This window comes from Primulina huaijiensis, chromosome 8 (assembly GCF_012295235.1).
Source record: "Primulina huaijiensis isolate GDHJ02 chromosome 8, ASM1229523v2, whole genome shotgun sequence".
NCBI classification, from domain to species: domain Eukaryota; kingdom Viridiplantae; phylum Streptophyta; class Magnoliopsida; order Lamiales; family Gesneriaceae; genus Primulina; species Primulina huaijiensis.
Window position 1 is genome coordinate 15,029,064 of NC_133313.1, and position 22,620 is coordinate 15,051,683.

The 22,620-nt window shown below is 37.1% G+C and overlaps 2 protein-coding genes across 5 annotated transcripts; both read left to right on the top strand.

The window, feature by feature from the left end:
* Nucleotides 1-486: 486 nt before the first annotated feature.
* LOC140983003 (uncharacterized) lies at nucleotides 487-19,770 on the top strand. 4 transcript variants are annotated; one of them, XR_012176373.1, is made up of 21 exons: nucleotides 487-2,020; nucleotides 2,247-2,558; nucleotides 2,640-2,828; nucleotides 2,933-3,053; nucleotides 3,145-3,302; nucleotides 3,741-4,338; nucleotides 4,528-4,592; nucleotides 4,693-4,794; nucleotides 4,978-5,120; nucleotides 5,288-5,343; nucleotides 10,332-10,975; nucleotides 11,197-11,387; nucleotides 11,509-11,815; nucleotides 13,715-13,984; nucleotides 15,306-15,415; nucleotides 16,527-16,857; nucleotides 17,340-17,753; nucleotides 17,852-18,086; nucleotides 18,184-18,259; nucleotides 18,694-19,190; nucleotides 19,285-19,770. XR_012176373.1 is itself a non-coding variant. In XM_073449848.1 (19 exons), the coding sequence occupies exons 1-19, from the start codon at nucleotides 596-598 to the stop codon at nucleotides 18,207-18,209; spliced, it is 5,697 nt and encodes a 1,898-aa protein (XP_073305949.1). In that variant the 5' UTR covers nucleotides 487-595; the 3' UTR covers nucleotides 18,210-18,449. The 4 variants fall into 4 exon arrangements, 1 of the variants encoding a protein (XP_073305949.1); XR_012176371.1 differs by having other exon boundaries at nucleotides 19,300-19,769; XR_012176372.1 differs by lacking the exon at nucleotides 19,285-19,770 and having other exon boundaries at nucleotides 18,694-19,242.
* A 910-nt stretch (nucleotides 19,771-20,680) lies between these two features.
* On the top strand, nucleotides 20,681-22,599 carry LOC140983006 (thioredoxin F1, chloroplastic-like). The gene is made up of 3 exons (XM_073449853.1): nucleotides 20,681-21,002; nucleotides 22,177-22,276; nucleotides 22,350-22,599. The coding sequence occupies exons 1-3, from the start codon at nucleotides 20,713-20,715 to the stop codon at nucleotides 22,482-22,484; spliced, it is 525 nt and encodes a 174-aa protein (XP_073305954.1). The 5' UTR covers nucleotides 20,681-20,712; the 3' UTR covers nucleotides 22,485-22,599.
* Nucleotides 22,600-22,620: the final 21 nt, after the last annotated feature.

Genomic DNA, 22,620 nt, shown 5'->3' on the forward strand with positions numbered 1-22,620 from the left:
GCCAATGGGCATTAACATATATTATTATTTAAAATTGAGAGTAATTAATTTTGACGTTATGATATATTTTTAATAATCTAAAAATACGTTTAAGGGAGTTGATTATTCGGATAGAATAAAAACAAAAGATCGAAATAAAAATTTCGGTTTTTTTTATTTATTTTGAACATATATTTTTTTTAAAATATCGCTTTTTCGGTTTGGTTTAATTTGTTTGACTAAAACCGAACCAACCGTAATTTAGTTTTAATTTTTGTTTTGTCGATTTTATTTTATATTTGTTAATTATATTCTGATTTAAACTTGTTAGATTTAATCATCCATTTTAGGTTTAGTGTTTGATTTTCCTTAACCCAGTAGTCTTCGGAGTCTTTGAAGTTTATTTGAACGGCACAAGTCCTTGAAATTTGTCTTTGTATAGGAACGGGCCTGGTTCTCTATCACTATTTCAATTTAATGCTTCATAAACATAATTTTCTCTAATTAAACTTAATTATAATTCTATCCGCTCTGACCACGGCCTGAATCCCAAAATTCGCACATGATTGGAAATTTGTTTTCCTGTGGATTTTGATCTTAAACTTCGACAAATCTGATGGAACAATCATCTGATAATGATCTAGATTTGCTTCTTCAATCTCACGATGATGATGAAGAAGAAGACTCTGCTGCAACTGAAGCTGATCATCACTTGGTTACTGTCGATGAAATCCTGCTCAATCACTCCTCTCCGTCTCCACCAGCTTCACCCCGCAACGATGATTACTTCCCCCGCCGGCAGGAACAATCACAACATAGGGATGCAAATGTGTCTACTTTTAATTATTCGGCTTCTGGTGCTAGTGGCGATACCTATACAACCAAGTACATGGGTAGGGTTTTGCCACATTTGTTTGGTGGTGGGCTGATAAAATCTCATTCCAAACCTGGAGCTGCTCTGGAGGCTGCCGTAGCTGCCTCTCGCTCAATTCCCACGCCCCACGCGGTGGCCATCAAGTCGATGAGAGCTACCACCGGTGCTATGCGGAGTGTGGTTTCTGATACTTCCGCAATGGTTGCTGTCGGTGATGAATTGTTACTATCACAGTCATCTGTGGCTTCGGTAGGCACTCAGAATTGGTCTGACGCTGGGAATTATCTCGAGGGATTAGGCTTTTCCGAGTCGCAGCAAGCAGAAGACGTTGGATTGGAGGAACTTCGATCTTCTGAACATGATTCAATCTCGGAAAAAGCTGATGCTGGTGGAGGACATTCTTCTGGACAGGGTGTCAATGAAGCTGAGGTTTTAACCAACCTGAAGACTTTAGCGGAGGTGGGTGATATGGATGAAGTACATCGGATTGCAAATGAGGAGGAAGAATGTGCCACTCTGAAGTTTGAAACCCTGAATGCTCCCCCTGTTGAAAATGAAGAAGAATCAGTTTTGGATGAAGAATGTGAGGTAACTGCTGAAGTCTTTCCTTCTGATATAACTGGTGAAGATGACGTGACAGCCCAACACCTGTCCATTTTTTTGGATGTAAATATGCCATATGGTGATGAATTCAAGACTAGAGGAGAAAAATCAAGTGATTTCAGCGAAGTAGTTTCTGAACATGGGGACCGAGATTATGCTAGTTCACCAAGTGATGTTTCGGATTTACTGTCTCCACGGGACATTGAGAGGAATGATGGAGAGTTACTGAAGAACTCTCATTCTTCCATAAAGCCCCTTGATTTGGCCGAAGAAATTGAGAAGAAGCAAGCGTATACAGGTTTGCACTATGAAGAAGGTGCAGCTGCGCAACCAATGAGACTTGAGGGTGTAACAAAAGGCTCTGTTGTGTTGGGCTATTTTGATGTTAATGCTGACAATGCCGTTAGCCGGATGATATCATCTCCATATTTCCGGCGTGATCATGGATCACCTCAAGTTGTGGCAGTACATGTCAACTATATTGCAGTAGGAATGTCAAAAGGAACGATTTTTGTTGTGCCCAGCAAATATAATGCCCATCACGTTGACAACATGAATGAAAAGGTCCAGAGTACTCCTGATTTGGCTGCTTGTTTTCATCACTGGTTTGAGCCTTAACACCTAGTTTACTAGAAAAGAAGTTGATTCATTATTTAGTTTAGCACACCAAAATATGGTTATATTTATTGAATTTGCACATAAACACAGCTGTCTAATAAATTGGGTTCGCGTATTAATACTATATCGACTTATATTTCCTACTGAATGGTGAAAGTATGTATGATTTCAGATGACATTGCTTGGGTTACAAGATGATAGATCTCTTGTCTCTGTGACTGCAATGTGCTTTAATCAGAACGGAGACTTGCTCTTTGCAGGATATGGCGATGGTCATTATACTATTTGGGATGTGCAAAAGGCCTCTGCACTCAAAGTCGTAATGGAACATAGAGCACCAGTAGTCCACTTGTTATATCTGGGGCCTGAATCTCAAGTTACACGACAATTTCATGTAGTTAGTGGTGACAGCAAGGGTTTGGTCAAGTTGATTCGGTTTTCAGTGGTTCCATGGGTTAATGTGATATCATACACCAAATCAGTGGTAGAGATCTATGCTTGATTAGGAATTTTGTGGTAGGTTATGTCCACTTCCGCTAACTTGTTAACTTATTGTTTGACACAGAAACTGTTTGATGAAACAACTAGCAAAGTACTGTGTGCTTCTCCATTGCTATATGGTGAAGGCCATGGAGGTGCAATGGCCTTGTCTCAGGGTAGCAGTTCTGCTTCTACTAATAGTGGTGGCAGCACCGCTGGAGGTATAGACGATGAAGGTGTTGTGATGTTCGTCACGCATCAATCTGCTCTGGTGGTACGGGATTCTTTTGGAGGACTGCAATAATCACTGTTCCTAATGTTGTTGTGAATTTAGGCTAGTTTAAACTTATTGTATCTTGTGGTATCATATCTTGACAGGCAAAAGTCAGTCCCAGTGTGAAAGTCTATGCTCAAATTCCTAAACCTGATGGTGTCAAGGAGGGTGCCATGCCATATGCCGCGCTGAAATGTATGTCACAGTCTCCTGGTTCTTCATCCGGTATGCATGGATAAAGTGTTCATATTTTTCAGCTTTTCTTGTTGCAGAACTTTCAGCCGGAATATTTGTTTGTTTCAATCTTTCTTCTTAGAAAATACCCATGTGGAAGCATTAGATAAAGCTTTACTGCTTGCAATTGCTTGGGATCAGAAAATTCAAGTCGCTAAGCTGGTGAAGTCCGAGTTAAAGACAGTCAAGAAGTGGGACCTTGAAAGTGCAGCAATAGGTCTGGCATGGTTGGATGATCAGGTTTGTGTTTTATGACATTTTAAATCTTTCATCATACTAGATGCCTGTTAAGTACTATTGTTCTCTATCCTCTCAATGCAAGTTTCTTCAAAATTTCATCGGATTTTCACCTGTCATTCAACTAAAAAGATGACCAACAGTGATTGTAGTAAAACCCACACGATTTAGCTAAAAAACAGTATTCGAAATGTTGGGCTAAATTGAGTAGTTGTTAATGATTTTCTTTACAATTGTACTTGTTTCTCACACTTTGAATTTCATTTTTCATGCTCTCCCTTTCAGAACTTTCTCCTACCCATGCTCTTTTTACTTGAGATGCTAGTACTTCAACAGTGATCCTAGTTCTCTGGAGTTTTTTTTCTTTTTCATTTCAAATGTGAAGCCTAATTGTGTGATGACCTGGGGGTGATAATATAAGTGTGTTTTGCATTTGTTCAGATGTTGGTCGTTCTCACTTTGGCAGCTCAACTCTATTTGTTTGCAAGTGATGGAAATGAGATTCACCGGACAAGCTTTTATGTTGATGGGTTTCAATGGGATGATTTGATATCATATCATATATATTTTACAAATGCTTTTGGGAACCCTGAGAAGGCTTATCACAACAGTGTTGCCATAAGGGGAGCTACTTTATACTTTCTTGGACCAGAGCATCTTGTTGTTTCCCGCCTTCTTTCCTGGAAGGAACGAATTGAAGTTCTGCAAAAATCGGGTGACTGGATGGGTGCCTTAAACATGGCCATGACATTTTATGATGGTCAAACGCATGGTGCCATAGACCTTCCTAAAAATTTGAATGACATACAAATCTGTATCATGCCCTTCTTGGTGGAGTTAATTCAGTCATATGTTAACGGAGTATTTTCTTATTTATTGGTAATATGTGGCAACCAAGATGTACTTATGGATCCAGATGAGATAAAGGAGCAGTACACACGTGTCGGTGGTGTTGCAGTTGAATTTTGTGTCCATATTAGGAGAACTGACATCCTCTTTGATGATATTCTTTCAAAATTTGAAGAGGCGAATGCTAAAGGTTCCTAATCATTTTTCTTTTATTTTATCTCAATTATTTGATTAGGTAACATGAACTATGGGTTCTTAAGTAGTTACAATGAAGTTGCCACTATGGGTTAACTTGTTTTTATGGACTGCATCTTTGTAAATTTCAAATGAGTGTTGGTGTTTGAATTTCATTGTTTAATACTGTTGTTTGTTCCTTTAGAGATTTTTCTGGAGCTTTTGGAACCTTATATTTTGAAAGATATGCTGGGATCTCTTCCACCTGCGGTATCTTTAATTCTGCATATATCAGTTACCTTCGTACTCTTTCATATACTCACTAATCAGCTAATATTTTTGTATATTTGATAATTGGAATGCTTTTAAGATCATGCAAGCTTTGGTGGAGCATTATTGCGCGAGAGGTTGGTTGCAGAGGATTGAACAATGTGTACTCCACATGGACATGTTGTCTTTGGATTTTAATCAGGTAATATTATATAGTTATTTCACATATGCTGTTGCTTGTTTGTTTTACAAAGTGACAAATGTATCTCAACTTCTTCTAGTAGGAAATAATGGTATCAATTCTGTTCTAGTATTTCGTTTGGCTTGAATATTTTAATTGATTTTGTCCTTTTCCTCAGCTGGTTATCTTATCATTGTACTGTAGGTTGTCCGCCTATGCAGGGAACATCGATTGCATCATGCATTGATATATTTGTTTAACAAAGGTTTAGATGATTTTAGGACCCCTCTCGAAGAGTTCCTGATTGTTTTACAAAATAGCAGATTAGAAGATGCTGCTTCACTCGGGTAATTTGCTTCAATTTGTAAATTTATTGCACCCATTGTTTACGTATCGTTTTGAAGAAAATTTTGTCATTCTAAAATCTAAGACTCTTCGGTGAAAACTACTTTCTGCATTTCTTCCCTTGTTGTTATACTTTGTCTAGACATTCACGTGTAGCCTGTGGAAGCAGGTACAGGATGCTTGTTTACCTAAAATATTGCTTTCGGGGTCTTGCTTTTCCTCCAGGTTTGGTTTCAAACTTATGCTTTGAGGCCTTTATTCATTTGAACCTTGGTGGGAAGGATTTTTCAGCTAATTGAGTTCGTAATATAGAATTTTAGCTGGGGATCAAAGACGATTTATGTGGATATAAAATGATAAACCTTTTATTGAAAAAACGGAAATAAAATGACAAAGGAAAAGCCTTCGATGAGAAAATAAAGTACTGATAAGCTTATCTTTATTTTGAATAAATCTTTTTAGATATAGATTATGATAGGATAAAATTCTAGATTCGTTACAATTTAAGTCTATCTTTTCAGTCTATTTAAATGTATACAGTAATCTCAATACTTCGAACGTGAAATGAGAATTACATAGCTTTCTCTATCTCTCATATTATGTTCCATATTTTCTATATGGAATCAGTGAAGGTCGATCATGAATTTTAAGGTTGCGATGGTTGGAAGTGGATCTGGCAACACTAGATCCACGTGGTGGCAGTTCTTCTACAGTTTCCCGCGGCAACTCATTTTCATCCTCAAGCATGGCTTTGTCTTGATAATTCCCTTCAACTTACAATACATAAACTCAATGGCAGGAATTTCCTCGAGTGGGCTCAATCGGTCCGCCTTGTCATTGATGGGAAGGGCAAATTGGGCTATCTAAATGGTGAGGTCAAGGCGCTTGCCTCCAAAGCTTCAAAATACAAGCACTAGAAGTCCAAAATTCCCTAGTCACTGTCTGGCTTGTCAACTCGATGGAGCCTGTCATTGGTAAACCATTTATGTTTCTTCCTACAGTCCATGATGTCTGGGAGGCGTTTAGAGAGACATATTCAGACATGGAAAACCACGCACAATTGTATGAATTGAATACCCGTACGTGGCGGGTACAAGAGGGCCATCGGGATGTCACCTCTTACTATACTGAGTTGTTGTCTATCTGGCAAGAACTCGATCTCCTCGAGGTTGAAGAATGGGAATGCAGTGCGGATTGCACTCGATTTAAGAAAAATGTGGAACGAAGTCGAGTCTTTATCTTTCTCGCGGGGATGACGAGATCTTGATGAAGTTAGACGAAACCCACTGCCCATCATTCAAGAAGCTTTTTATTAATAAAAGCTATGTAATTCTCATTTCAGGAAGCTTTTTATTAATAAAAAGTCTTGGACGAAATCCACTGCCCATCATTCAAGAAGCTTTTTCAGAGGTTAGGCGGGAAGAGGCCCGTAGCCTGGTTATGATGGCGAAGTTGAATGAGACCAGAACCGACTCTGATGGCTCAGCCCTCGTGAGCAAAGGCAGAAACTCTACTCTGGATGATGGCAGACCCAAGATTTGGTGTGAGAAGTGCAATAAGCCATGGCATACCATTGACACTTGCTGGAAAATCCATGGTAAACCTGCCAACCTCAAGAAGAAATCTGGTGGACCAAAACAGGCTGGTCATGCTCTTCAATCAGGTAGTGGTGACTCCAGCCAGCCCCTACTGCTTCGGAATCACCTGCTTTCACTAAGGATCAGCTTTAGCTTCTTTCAAAAATGCTCCAATCCCACCTAGGCAACTCTAATTCCTCTTGCTCTGTAGCCCAAACTGGTATTTCCTCCTCAGCCAATCTAGCAAACTCGTTTTCTAATACCTCCTGGATTGTCGATTCAGGGGCCTCCTCAGCCAATCTAGCAAACTCGTTTTCTAATACCTCCTAGATTGTCGATTCAGGGGACACATATCATATGACTGGAACATCGCAGTTGTTCACCACTTATGTCCCATGTGCCAGAAACAAAAAGGTTAAAATTGCCAGTGTTACATTTGCTCTTATTGCTGGAAAAGGAATAATTGTTGTTGCTCGTCTTTAACTCTTACCAAAACTTTTTATTAATAAAAGACTATCTTTGTCTCGTTGAAAATCTTGTGCATTGGCTAAACATCATAGGTCGAGTTTTCCACCTCAACCTTACAAAGAGTCTACTCCATTTACATCGATTCATAGTGATGTTTGGTCTTCTAGGGTGATAACCTTATAAGGAAAACGTTGGTTTATCGCTTTTATTGATTCATACTCATATCACTTGGACATTTCTTTTATAAGATAAATCAGAGGTTGTGCATGTTTTCAAGAACTTTTACCAAATGGTTCAAAACCAATTTAAAGTTGGAATGTAGATTTTTTTGAAGACAAGGGGATTGTAAATCAAACTTCTTGCCCTCATACTCCACAACAAAACGGAGTATCCGCATGGAAAAAAAAACACCTTATGGAAGTTGCTCGAGCAATTAGTTTTCAAACTAATATTCCGAAGCATCTTTGGGGTGAAGCAATTCTTACTGTTGCTACTTAATAAATCGTTTGCCATAACGTATTTTGAAAATTCAATCTCCTGTTAGCATATTTCGAAAATGCTTCCCAATACTAGACTTCTCACAGAAATTCCCTTTAAAATTTTTGGTAGTCTAGTCTTTGTGCACCAACATGACCCCAACCGATCCAAACTGGATCCCAAGTCTCATCGTTGCATTTTTGTTGGGTATCCATCTAATCAACAGAGGTTTAAGTGCTTCAATCCTTTGTCACAGTGAATGTTTGTCTCTATGGATGTCACGTTTTTTGAACGACAGTCGTACTTTGACACTCATCTTCAGGGCGAGCCTAAGTTCAACGAAAATGAGTGCCGAATAAATCAGCCTTGACTTTTGAATTTGAAACTTCTGATAATTCTGTTATACCGTCTTAAACAACAGGAATGGATTAGAAACAGTTCAAAGGTCTAGTTTATACAAGGAAAGGCAAAGCATAAGAAAAAGAAGACAATATCCCACCACAAAGCCATGAATCGGATCTAGGGTCAAATCAAGAGACACACAATCTTATGTCAACAGATCCTGATGTTTCGAGTCAAGATATGCCCAAACTAACTCCATCAAATACCATTGATTTTCCTTCCTATTGCTAAAAGGAAAGGTGTTCGATCGTGTGCCATTCATCCCTTGTTAAATTTTGTAACCTATAGAAATTCATCACCCACATTTTTTGGTCTTATCTCTCAAATAAATTCTGTTAGGATTCCAAATAATGTACAGGAAGCTCTAGCGATACCTAAATGGAAGGAAGCAATCTCTGAAGAAATGAGAGCTTTGGAGAAAAACTCTACGCGGGACAAGGTTGAACTGCCAAAAAGAAGTCTACGTTAGGGTGTAAGTGGGTTTTCACTACAAAATACAATTTTGATGGCTTGTTGGAAAGTTTTAATGCTTGCTTAATTGCCAAAAGGGTTCACCCAGACATACTGAGTTGATTATTTTGTGGCTTTCTCCGCAGTGGCAGGATTGAACACTATCCAAGTGATATTATCTATTGCTGCGAATCTTGATTGGCCTCTAAATCAACTCAATGTGAAGAATGCCTTCCTAAATGGTGAGTTGGAAGAAGAAGTGTATATGGAGCCTCTTTCTGATTTTACCGATCAGTTGGGTCAAATATATTTCGGCTGAAAATATATCTGTACGGACTCAAACAATCTCCCAGAGCCTGGTTCGAAAGATTCACAAAATTCGTTAAAAGTCAAGGATACAGTCAGGGTCAGTCAGATCACGCCTTGTTCACAAAGAAATCATCCAACGATAAGATATTGGTATTAATTGTGTGCGTTGATGATATAATATTAACAGGAGAGGATATCGAGGAAATGAGAAGATTGAAGAAAAACTTGGCCAAAGAATTTGAAATCAAAGATCTGGGGCAGCTAAAGTACTTTCTTGGGATGGAAAAGCTAGATCTAAGAAAGGAATTGTGGTTTCTCAACGCAAGTATGTGCTGAATCTTCTAAAGAAAACTGGGATGGGTGGATGCAAGCCGTCAGATACTCCGATAGAGGCAAATGGTAATCAAGGAGAAATTACAGATGGTACTCAGTAGATAAAAACAGGTATCGAGTAGTTGGCTGATTGATCTATTTATCTCACACACAACCAGACATTGCCTTCAGCGTGAGCAAGGTGAATCAATTTATGAACTCACCATGTGGAAAACACCTAGAAGCTGTATATCACATTCTCAGATATTTGAAGGGAACACCAGGAAAAGGTCTGCTCTTTAAAAAAGGGTGAAAAAAGAGAAATTGAGGTATATACTGATGCAGATTGGGCAAGTTCCATGTCAAACAAAAGGTCAACCTCAGGATACTGTCCTACGTTTGAAGAGATTAACTTGGCAGAGGTATGTTTATGCCCTTCCCGTATGGGGTAATTTGGTAAACCTGGAGGAGTAAAAAACAAAGCATGGTGGATAGAAGCAGTGCAGATCTCTGGCTCAAGGGGTATGTGAGGCCCTTTGGCTTAAGAAAGTGTTAGATGATTTAAAAAGGAACGTGAAGTACCCAATGAAGCTATATTGTGATAATAAAACTGCCATTAGCATTGTGCATAACGCAATTCTGCATGATAGAACCAAGCACATTGAAGTTGACAAGCACTTCATTCATAAAGGAGAAACTTGTGGTAGGAATCATTTGTACCTCATTTGTTCCAACTAAGTTGCAGGTTTCGGATATCCTAACCGAAGGGCTTCCAAGACTACAATTTGAAGATCAAGTTAGCATGTTGGGAATGATAGATATCTTTGCACCAATTTGAGGGGGAGTGTCAATAGCTTATCTTTATTTTGAATAAATTTGTTTAGATATAGATTATGATAGGATAAAATTTCAGATTTGTTATGATTTAAGTCTATATCTTCTGCCTATTTAAATGTATACAGTAATCTGAATACTTTGAATGAGAAATGAGATTTAGATAGCTTTCTCTATCTCTCATATTATGTTCTATATTTTCTATACAAAGGTCCTATGATGCTTGTACTCAATTAAGTGCATCTAAACTACTTGATCTATTCTCATTTCTTGAAATTGATGCACTAGTTAAATTTATTGATTTTTCATGTCTTGCTAGGTGTATTTAAATATTAATAAAGTCAGAAATAAAAGTTTAGTGTTAAGACTGCCCCTGTTTTGTAGGACGTGGAAGCCTTCCTCTTACACGTCTGCCCTCCCTTAGAGAAGAGCTTCTGCAGTCTCTGTTGATGACTTCCAGTGTTCCAAATACGTGGGCTGTTACAATCTTACCGGCAAATGGGGTCTATGCCAACATACTTCATCTGTTACAATTGGATACTGAGGCGACTTTAGATGTTTTAAATTATGCATTTACAGAAGATGAACTTCCTTTATCAACCGATTCTTCCCAGGAATCAACCTATTTGTGCAAGGAACCTGGTCAAAGTCAAATATTGGTTCAGAAAACTGTTGATATTCTTGCAGGTATACTTGATGCTAGTAATTCTCAAAGAGGAAGTCCTCTCTGCTGCGATGATATGCACTCAAAGCAAATTTGGCCATCAAAGAAAGATGTAGGTCACATGTGTGATTATATAGCTTACCATGTGATGTCTGCGCGAGCAAAGGTCTCAAGAGATATCCTTGGTCTAATTTTGGAATACTTGACGTCAGATGTCGATATCTCTTATACTGCCTTGGGGAAGACTGCTGAAATCTTAAAAAGAAATGAAAAACAGCTGTTATCATTACTAGAAGTAGTGCCAGAGGCTCATTGGGATGCTTCTGGTTTGTTACATTTGTGTGAAAAGGCTCAGTTCCATCAGGTATTTTAACTCATGACCTTAATACTGCCTGACATTATTAAACTAACACAAAATGTTATGGGCCAAGTAAGGAAATTAATCTCCTTTTTCGTTTATTAACTTTTTCCTTTACCAAACTCTCTAAAATAATGTTATGCCCTTACATGGGGGTAAATAGCAGGTAAACTAGTTTATTTTTGCATATTTTAGTCTCTTAACGAAATCCATACTTTCTTACACAGGTTTGTGGCTATATCCATTCCACCAGGCATCAATACGTTGCTGCTTTGCACAGTTATATGAAAATAGCTAATGAACCTATACATGCATTCTCCTTTATCCATTATATGCTCCAACTACTCTGCACTGAAGAATATGATACTTTTGAATCAGCTGTTATTTCTAGCATTCCAGTTCTTCTTAAACTGAGCAGGTAATGATTTTAGGGGCAGAGCTTCAAGTTAGTTTCTTATTTTAATTTTTAACTGATGAAAACAAAGGATTGATATTCCTTTTCTATTTCCTGATTGTTGTTTTCTCTTGATGTTTTACAGAGAAGGAGCATATTTCCTGATCACCGACCAACTTTCTGGAAAGTTTCAACAAATTTTGTCTGACCTGCACTCTCAACAGGAAAGCCTTTTCCTCTACTTGAAGACAGTTGTTGAAATTCAAACAACTGGTTCCCTCAACCTCTCTTGTCTAAAAAAGGCTGATGTTTCAGATATTCCTAATGCTAGAAGAGCTCATAAGAAGTCGATGGATGTTGAAGCTTATCTAGTTGCAATATCAAACTCCCTTAATCATATGCGTAACAATGAAGTTCATGTTACTGATGAAATGACTGAGTTGTACTTTGAGGTAAAAGTTTCAGGAACCCATCACTGGGCTCTTTGGAGTCTAGCATTCATACACGTTTGTTGGTTTTAGAAGATGAAAGATAAGTCATATTTATTTGATTTGTCATGGTAACACAACATATGAAGAAAAAATTTGTCTTTATGCCCCCCAATTACAAAGAGTTAGGTGAAAATTGCGGTCTTAAAGCAAGTAAATGAAAGTTTATGCTAAAGATACTGCTTATTTTTTTATTATGTTGTATGGGTGAAAATGCTTTTTTTCTGTCTAACTTCTATTGGGGATAATAATTGTCGTATTTGGAAAACGATTGAAATATGGCGTTGGGTTGTTATATAAGTTAAGAGGATTTGAGTTGTTTTGTTACCACAAATTATAGCTTTTGGTAAAACAATTGCTAGCTAGATCATACATTTGGTCTCGAAGTCCAAATAATGTGTTTGATTTCTATGAGTATTGAATTGCAAGGTGGTGCAATTATGGGAGGGGGTTGTTGGGAGTAATAAGCTATCGAAATATAGTGTTTGGGTTGCTTCGCGGTTTAGAAGATCTAAGTTGCACCATACAACTATAGTTCGTAAAACAACAAGCGTCGTTCCTAGTTTTTTTAAAGGAACAAGCACAAAAAAACTCTTTTAGTGATAGATAATTATTGTTGTTCAACAATTCTCCTCCCTAATTGCGCCAAGTCACAACTTTCTGTGAACAAAACCTGCATTTTTTCCTTATTCCCTTCTCCTTCTCTCTTTTTTTCTTGCTTGTTGTCTTTCCTTTGTCTCTTATACTTGTATTTCTTCTTTATGATGAAGATACAAAATTGATATTGTTAACCTTTTTATTCTTCTTCATGTTATTTTTGTGGGAGTTTGTTGTCATATTATGAAAATTTCTTGCTTTTTCCGTATGATTGCAGATGTCCATAAATTTCTATGGTTGATTTATAATATTGGTTTATTATGCTACAATTTATTATTTTTTGCTGGTATTTTCTGAAGTATGTGGTAGTTAGTCAAAATGGAAGAATTTAATGCGATATCCTGAAATTGTGGCGTCCATGTAGTTTAGTTGTTTAAAGTAACAATAACTTGGTCAAATCTTTGAACGATTTTTTTAAATGTTTTATAAGCTTTCTAGCAACAATGTCATATTTTTTAAAATTATTTATTTGTTTGTACCTAACATTTGTTGACAATTATTACCCTTATTGATGTATAAAGTACTGCTATACTTACCCGAATCCATAGTGGTACATTGGTATGCTGGATGTGTTGTCAATAACCACCTTTTATTGGAAAAGTTGGAAGGAATATGAATGATAAACTTGTATAATATTGTCGAAAATTACAACTTACATCACTCCGCATATTGAATATATAAAATACATCTGAAGTTACAAGTCGTATCATAACCCCCTTCATATGTCAATGTAAAAGTGGTGTGCCTCGGGCCATTCAAACACGAATAAAAAATTTTTAAAAAATAATGAAACATGTTATGTGTAATAAAACATGTTACCTTGATTAGATGTTTGTCTCCTTGAGGCACCTTGGTTATAAGAAGTACGGGTTTTGCCCCAAGTCTTGAGTACCTCTTTTCTCTTTCTCCCGACTCTGTATTTGCCAGCCAACCTCTATGCCCGCACCTTATTTTATTTACATATTTGTGAACTTTTTGCTTGTAAAGTTTACTTGGGGATCGTCATCCTCAAAGACTATTTTGCTGTTCATTTATTTCTCCCATCCTAATTTTTTTGCCTTTCCCTCAATTTAAATTTGCTCCACTTTTTTTTTAATAAAAATTTGCTCCTGTTAGCAGGGCGCGAATGTAGGTATCAGTCACTTGACTCTTATTTATTTATTCTCTTTGCAGTAACGATTGAATTTTCTCCTATTAATTTTGCAGCTGTTATGTCAATATGAACGTGAATCTGTTCTCAAATTCTTGGAAACTTCTGAAAGCTATAGAGTGGAAAATTGTTTGCGATTGTGCCAGGAATATGGAATAGTTGATGCAGCTTCATTCTTATTAGAAAGGGTTGGGGAAGTTGGAAGTGCTCTTCTGCTTATTCTTTCTAATCTTCATGACAGAATTGTCAAACTTGATGCTGTAATTCAAAAGGGATGCTTTGATAGTAAACTGGATGATCTCAATCCCATTATGAAGAAGAAAGATGTAAGTGCAATGTAATCTTGTTCCACATTAATTCGACAAGCGATTGTGGAGTGATATATAAGTTCTAGGGATTCTTGCTTCTATTATATTATTGTTTTGGGAGGTCTACCGGGAGATTAGATATATAACATCCGACTCCGTTAATCCATTTTCATTAGATTTTTTACCTTATCTAATTTTTTTCTTTGAAAATTAACCTCCATTTAAAATGTTCCACGTCACTTTGCCAAATTACCCTTATTCGATGGCCTTATCTAATTTTCTCAGTGACCTAGCGATCGGAAACATTGGTCTAGGAATCCTTGACTGCTACACCCCAGTAATTGGAAACACTGGTCTAAAATTCCATGACCGCGAACACCGTAAAGCCACTGTTGTCCTCAGACCTGCAGTTGCATAACCTCAACTTACTTCATCCTGCAGCTCTCCACCACTGGTTTTCCTCAACTTAGTCGGTTGATTCCCACCCACACGCCACCATACAAATTCTTTTGTGTCTTCTCCTCTGTTTCCTTACCCACCATCACACAACCACTCTTAATGTTTTGGTCGTTGATAGTTCGCACAATGTTGACTGCTACTGAGGTGCCAACGGTCCAATTCAAGAACCCTGTGAAAATTGAAATGGGCACTGTTTCTCTTCCATTTCTTTCTTTCTCAATTCTTGCACTTCTTTAGCGGAAATGGGGGCGGTGGTTGTTTCTACTGCCAGTGCCTTATAAAAGCTTGGGTTATGCAAAATGGCAAGGGTTGATCAACGAAGGAATGACTGTTATTTGGTTTTAGAGAAAAGTTTAAATGGAAGAAGACGAAGATTTTTATAAATTAAGGATTAGAATGTCTATTTATTTAATCTATTAAACAAGGGCAGAAAAGTTCATTAGATGGTTTAAAAATATGGGGGTTATATATCTAAATTGTGTTAGTGGGAAGGTTATTTTCTTAAAACTTCCCGGTTCTACTTTCTTGGACTTTTAACTTTAATATCAGAGTCCTTGTTGATAATCAACGTAGATTAAAAAAAGGCCCAGGGCTTATAGGCTGGTTCAATGTGCATGAGCCAAATACTGGTAGGTGGGTGAAAGCAATTCAAAGTGGATCGTCGTGGCATTACTTCTCAATTGGCGCACAATGTTATGATCCCATATTGGTTGCTCAAGCAATTATGGACTAGCATAAAATCATGAGATAGTTTTCCATTGTTTAACTGGTCTTTTTGTTTTCGGTTCTTCTGTAGGGCTTATAACCTAAAACATGTAATTCAGTTTCTTCATTAATGCCTCCTCTCTGAATATTGTAAATGCTTAAATTCCTGTTGCAGGTCGCTGATATATTTGATCTTGTGCGATCTTGTATTGGATTATGCCAAAGAAACAGTCCCCGCTTGGAACCTGATGAGTCTGAGCAGCTTTGGTTTCAGTTGCTTGATTCGTGAGCCAATTGTTCTCATATATATGATTGTTTCTTACATGAGGCTTAAAGGATTGATTCAAGTCATTTTATTTGTCATTGATGCAGAGGAGTTTAATTGCTTTCCGGTTTACAGTAAAAAAATTTAATTGCTTATCAGGCGACTGTAGCTGAAAACTGAACATCAGTGGACCTGCATGTCTTTTTTTTTTCTGTTCATCTTTAAGTCTTGAATATACTGTACTAATTAGTTATTTGGGCAGCAGAAAAAATTGTGCAAGTATTTTGACAAGTTACCGTTCCATTGTCTGAGCCTTAACTTGAGTTTGTTACTTTAACCTTAACTTGAGTTTGTTACTTTAGATATTTCTATATTACCAAGTGACCTCTTGAATGTGACCATTAGGTACAGAATCTATTGTTGGATGATGAAGTTGTAGTCTTGGCAATTAAACATCACTTCTGCCAGATTTATCCTGGACATTCTAACCTGTGTTCCATACTTATCAGTACTGTCATTTATGACGTGCCAAATTTGGATTTATTTAGTGCTTTGACCTTAAATATGCCACATTTTCTGATGAAGGTGCAAAGACGTCAATGTGACATGCAGTCAGCACTTTATTTAATTGTTTTTGCCCCTTAATTTTGTAAAGAAATGTCACGTCAGTTTTATTTAATGATATTGCCAGGTATACGTTTTTTACTGGGACATCATCCATGTTAATCACTTTTTAAAAATCTTTACTGTGTGGTGATTCCTGACCACCTGTGATTACTTATATTGGAAGAACCACCATCAGTTTTCTATTATTTTATATGAAAATTGAAACAAACATGGAGGATACTGCGATTATTCTCTACATAAGGGCAGCATGTTTCAGATGCATGCTACATCCAATAGAACATGCTAATTTCTACTGTACAAATATGTTAGAAGGATAGTTGTACAAATTTCTATGCATGGCATAGTTTCTTGTAAAGGTGTCTTATCTAATTAGATTTATAATGTTCTTCGACCAGAGTTGCGTGCATTGAACATATGATGAATACATTATTGACTCATAGTTAATTTTTTGGTCTTCTTTTCTTTTTAAACCAATTCTAATTCTGTCATCTTTTTCGGTTACAGGTTTTTTGATTTCTTGTCAGATTCAAGTAATGCTAGAATAGATTCGGGGAGAGAAGTGCTCAAGTACTCTCTTGATGGATCATACAGTCAGGTGGAAGATGAAGATGAGTGGAAAGCTAAACGGAAAATCTCCAGGCCTTGTAAAAGTCACATAAAGAGGAAATTGTTTACCATATTCATTAAAGAAATTGTCGAGGGAATGATTGGTTATGTTAAGCTTCCAAGGATCATGTTGAAGCTTCTTTCTGATAATGGCAATCAGGAATTTGGTGATTTTAAACTTACAATACTTGGGATGCTAGGAACATATGATTTTGAGAGAAGAATTCTGGTGGGTCTTCTTTTTCTTGTGTACTTTTGCTTTATTTATGTTTTTGACATATAATGATGGTATTTTATCATACAACTGATGCAATATAATCGTGATTGGTTTTATTTCATAGACGATTTACCCTTTAAGCATTGTTTAATTGGTTGAATATCAATGCAGAACATTCTGAGTTGTAATTTTTCCTTTTTAGTTTTTGGTTAACTTTTTGTGAGTTAAAACAATTGGGCAGCTTATTTCCTGTTAAGATACGTTCTTTGCACTTGTAAGTCTTTTTTGGTTCTTTTGCATACGAGGTGGTAGTTTGTGTATAAGCTTGCTAGACTGACAAAAAATTGCTGTGTATAATAGCAATTTGATTGATCTTGCATTGCATCATTGTTATGCTGTGTAATTTTTACATGTTCAGTGTCATTTCTGTTTGACTTTTGACCTCATAAAAAATTTTGGTAATTACCAATTTAACTGTTTTCTCTATTAAATAGGACATTGCAAACAGTTTGATCCAGGATGATACATACTATACCATGAGTTTACTGAGGAAGGGGGCTTCTCATGGTTATGCCCCTCGGAACTTTGTCTGCTGTATCTGTAACTCCCTTCTTGCCAAAAACTCTGATTCTCACGTTCAAGTATTCAGTTGTGGTCATGCAATGCATGTACACTGTGAACCTGAGGAAAATGAGGAGTCATTTAGGGGAACCTCTACTGGATGTCCTATTTGTAGTTCTAGGAAGAAATCTACTCCAGGGGCAATTGGAAAATCTGTGTTTGACGATAATGGCTTAGTAAGCAAGTTCTCATTAAGGGCACAACAAGCATCTGGGACGCAAACATTGCATCCTCATGATCAACACGATATCTTTGAGAACTCATTTTTTTCTCATACTGCTTCGAGGGTATGTTTTTACATCTGCTCGATAATCTTTTGCTGTTATAATTATTTACACATGTTCATTCAATCAATTTTTGCCATCCCTGAACTTGGTTGCGACAGTTTGAACTCTTGAATAATCTTCAGAAAGACCAGAAATTAGTTCAGCTTGAAAACACAGTTCAGTTGAGGCTAGCACCACCTGCTATTTACCATGAAAAGTTGAAGAAAAAAACAGAAATTTCAGGCAGAGAAAGCACCAGCCGTGTTTCAACCACAGAAAAATCAACTAGGCAATCAAGGGATAAAAAACTGAAGGGATTATCATTACGATCCACCCTGAAAACCAATATATTCAGTGAGTAGTTTTATCCAAGGGATTCTTACATACATCTTATTCTCATGGGAAATTGAGACTAGATATATAATTGATAATTTTATTTGTTATTTTGAAGGGAATGGAAATATTCGTGAGAAGTGAAGCAATCATTCCTTGTACGCCTATATGGCCATGCTGCTACTATCTATCTGGTTGAGACATTTTGTAGAAATAATATAGCTGTTTTTCCCCCCTTTTCCCTTTTAGTGATTTTCAACATCTGATGTAATATATGATTTACTATTGATATACGTATCTCTTGTAAAAAGAACACAAGTATAAATAACAAAATTCAAGGAAAACCTGTCCATTTTTATATAACCGGATTGTAGACTATTTTTTTACGAATTTTTGACACTATTCAACAGCTGTGCTTAAATTTGTTATAATTCCATTAATAGTTTTTAAAAGATGACAAATTTGTTGCCTTTTGTAAGGAGTTATAAACTAGATATAGTGGCATTAGAATGAACAACAAAGTATGAGTATTATATCGAGTATGAGATCAGCTTTACTCAAATTTAGCATGTGTGCATGGCGTGTTATGATATTCAATTCTCATAGTAGTTTCTGATGTTGTGGGCAGGCAACCAGAGAATAGCCAACAAATTAAGCGCTGATGGCATAGATAAAGTTGATATGACTTGCCGGCATGTGACAGACTACATTATAACAAATCTCATTTGCCATTTTGACAGCTCTTGTCCAGATGAATCGCTTGATATTTATCATGGAGTTCAAATATTTGAGATGCACAATGCAGCAGCGTGTGTTCATGAACTTCTCTATCTTACAACCAAAATGAACTCAAGCGTGTGTTCATGAACTTTCTATCTTACAACCAAAATTAACTCAGTGAATATAATCGAGCATATACAGGTCGCTTAACAGGATAATTATTGGCTCTATATCTTCTTCTACCTCAATCTGACATTAGAAATATGTTGGAGATCATAGGTTTTTATGAATAAATGTTGTTTATTATTTGTAATTATTGACTATTCAGTTTCCTTCTTCTTGGAATATTTCTAGGAGTGATCGCTTTTATCCCTTTTATGAAGCCGTGATAAGGCTTTGCTCTAGGTATAAATCATTGTATCATGAGTTGAAGTGTTTATGATATTTCGTTTTATCCTACTTACTTTTATTCCAAATATTTAACTGACATTCATGTCAGTATGGCAATTTGCAGGCAATGAGAGGAATACTTCAATAAGCTGTGATACATAGTACTGAGCTTGACAAAGCTAATCAAGGATTCTCCAATGGTACAAAGGGACCGTGTTGTTTTCTTGTCACATCTTATTGGATACTGAACTTGTTTAGTTTTCCATTTCTTTGGGATGAAGAGGTGCAGGGCAAGTATACCGTATTTGGGATATTGCTTCAAGAGAATTGCTTTCTGGATAACCCTCGTTGATTCCTTGAATGCTTATGTATAACAGGAAAATTTTGTTGTGCATTGATAGTGGAATATATTATGAACCTCATAACAAGGTCTCGAAGAATGGGGTTTGATTTTAAATCTGCAGCTACTGTCAAGTTCAATATCAGACAGTATATTTAGTATTATTCCTTGTTGCCCAAAAATTCTTGACCTCCCTCTACCGGTGGGTTATAGCCCTTGGATGGCTTCAAAAATTTCGTACGATCCAACGATGGAGGACCCTGGGGCAGCATACAATCTGCCTGGGGGGCATTTAGTTATCTAAAAATGAGTTTAGTTCAGGTTGTTCTCATTTCATCATTAGCTATCCCCCGTTACTTTTTTGTTGTTCGATTCTGTAGTCGTCGATCTTTTTTGTTGTTCGATTCTGTATAAAGCAGGCCCGTCGTCGATCATTTCATAAATAAAAACACTACAATTTCCTCTCCACTCCTCGTTTTCCCATCAAACTTTAACCATTATGATGTGTGATAACAATCAACATAAGCTCCAATCCATAGCAACGATCGCCTCAAACCACAACCGTCAAGCAACGCCCCATCGCTCTCGGCCAACATGCCCTCTAATAAACCACGAGTTTCATTTTTTGCAATAACTCGACCGATTTAGTCGGACTCTCATCTTCACCAATACATGGTGATACTCGTCACGGCATGAGTTGTTTCGAACAACATTCTTAAAACTGTGTCTCGGGCTCCATGGATTGATGCATTCAACTTTATTGATTCATTGATCATATAGTTTATAAAATTCACAAATGAATAATAATAACAATAAATAGTAACAAATTCACATGGAAAATGAATTTGGTATAAATTTTAAATAAATAATATAAATAGAAAGAAGTTAGCATGGATATTGACCTTGTATCATTTTCTCTATTATTTTTTATCCTCCTGTGTCAACTTTGTGGCGGAAAATATTGCATCTTTCGCTTTCTCTCCTGTTACAATTTGTGTTGTTATTACTATCCCCGAGATTTTATAACACGGAACCGATGTGCCTGTGCCACAAATATTAGGTCGAAATCCCAAAATTCACCCGAGATATCCGCGAATACCCAAGGATTCCTGAGGCTAAAACAGTAATTTCACATGGTCCGATCTCCATGTATATGTACGTATTCTCCACCTTTTCTTCGATCTATAGATAGTGCAAATGGCTTTGCAGTTTTACAGTGCGACTGCGTTGAGTTCATTGGTTCAAAATTCGGTGTCCCACAAGGTTATTTCGGGCCAACCTGTGGTCTGCGTCGCAGGTGATTGCCGCCGGATGGTGACGAGGACAGAGAAGCGGCTGAGAGTGGGCTCACGGGTCAAGGCGAGCTTGGACGCCGCCGCCGCGGTGGCGGAGGTGGGCAGAGTGACTGAGGTCAATGTGCATACCTTCTGGCCCATCGTGAAAGCAGCTGGTACTAAGGTTGTGGTCGTCGATATGTACACTCAGTGGTGAGTTTTATCATAATTATCCCTGTTTTATACGTGCGTTGATCCTTCATATTATCGTTGATTTATAGTTGTTTATATCTCGACGATTCTTGTGAAATTTTGTTGATTTCAATAGAATGTTAATTTCACGTGGGAATCGCTAGGGTGGTTGTGAATGGATCAAACGAGGTTCCATGAAGCAGCAGTGTGAAACGAAAATTGGAGCCCCCTGTGAATGCATTTTTCCGTAGCCCTCCAAACATTGCACCTAAGATGAAATTTTAAGTCTATAAACCCAAAATAGTACACTGGAAAAAATGTGTCTTGCTATGTTTTTTTTATAAAACAAGGAATCTGAATTAAGTAGTTGCAACTTGCAACCATCTTTGATAAGGATCGACAAGTTTCCACTTTGTTTGTGTCTGGACGTTTTTATGAACTTGCAGTTTTGAGTAATAAAAAAAGGCCCCAATCCGGGGAAGGAATTCAATAGTTAATGTTTGCTTCATTTAGTCAGATATCAAGATCCACCACTTCTTACGGATGTGATCCATTTAGTGATGCATAAACTAGAGTATTTATGTCATGATTTGATATGCATTTTCGTAGTGATTGTTCACAATTTCGTGGACTACATTGTATATGAATCGAATTCACGTGTGCTGATTCAATACAACGGTAGCAATAGGAAGGGCAAGGAACCTTTTTCGTTTCAGTTCAGCCATCGGGTGAAGTTCTTCCCTTTTTTTGTCACTGAATATGTTTAGTGTGGATTTTTTCTTGGTTTGTCTATATCTTTCTGACTGGATTGTTGAACTCATCCAGTATCATAGGTGTTTGGCATTCTTGAATCCATTATTTCTTGCAGTCTTAGGATATAACAGTTTCCAGTCTCATTTCATAGCTTTGGAAGTTCCACGGAACTTCAGGAGATCTGGAGTTTATACTATGAATTTAGAGGAATCCGATATTTGTGACAACCGGTTATATATCTCAAGAATTGAACAGTGTTCATTCTTGGATCGTGGGTTGTTTTTTCAAAAAACAATTACGATATTTAAGGCGCCAACATTGTCATTTTCTTCAAACTTATTGCATCTGCATCAGGTTGAGATCTAATGCTTTAACTGCTTCAGTATATGCTAAATTTTGGGCGCATTTGTCAAAACCTTTAGATTTGTTTTCCAACATGCAGGTGCGGTCCATGTAAGGTGATGGCGCCAAAATTTCAACAATTGTCTGAATCGTATGACGATGTTATCTTCTTAAAGCTCGACTGCAACCAAGATAACAAGGTGCGTGCAATCCCATTTCTTACTCTAAATCTATGCAACTCAAGGTTGATATTTTATAATGATCTGTCAACAGCCTCTGGCAAAAGAACTAGGGATTAAAGTGGTTCCTACATTCAAGATATTGAAGGATAGCAAGATTGTAAAAGAAGTTACCGGAGCCAAATACGATGACTTAGTCGTCGCCATCGAGAATGCAAGGAGCAGCTAGAACTATTATTAGCTTGTTTGTAACTTTGTTAAGTAGATGAACTGTTTAATTCATTGAAAAATGATTACAAATTCGTGCATATATTAATTAAAAGATGGTGAATGATGCAAAAATATTCCAGTTGTGCAAATGTTTT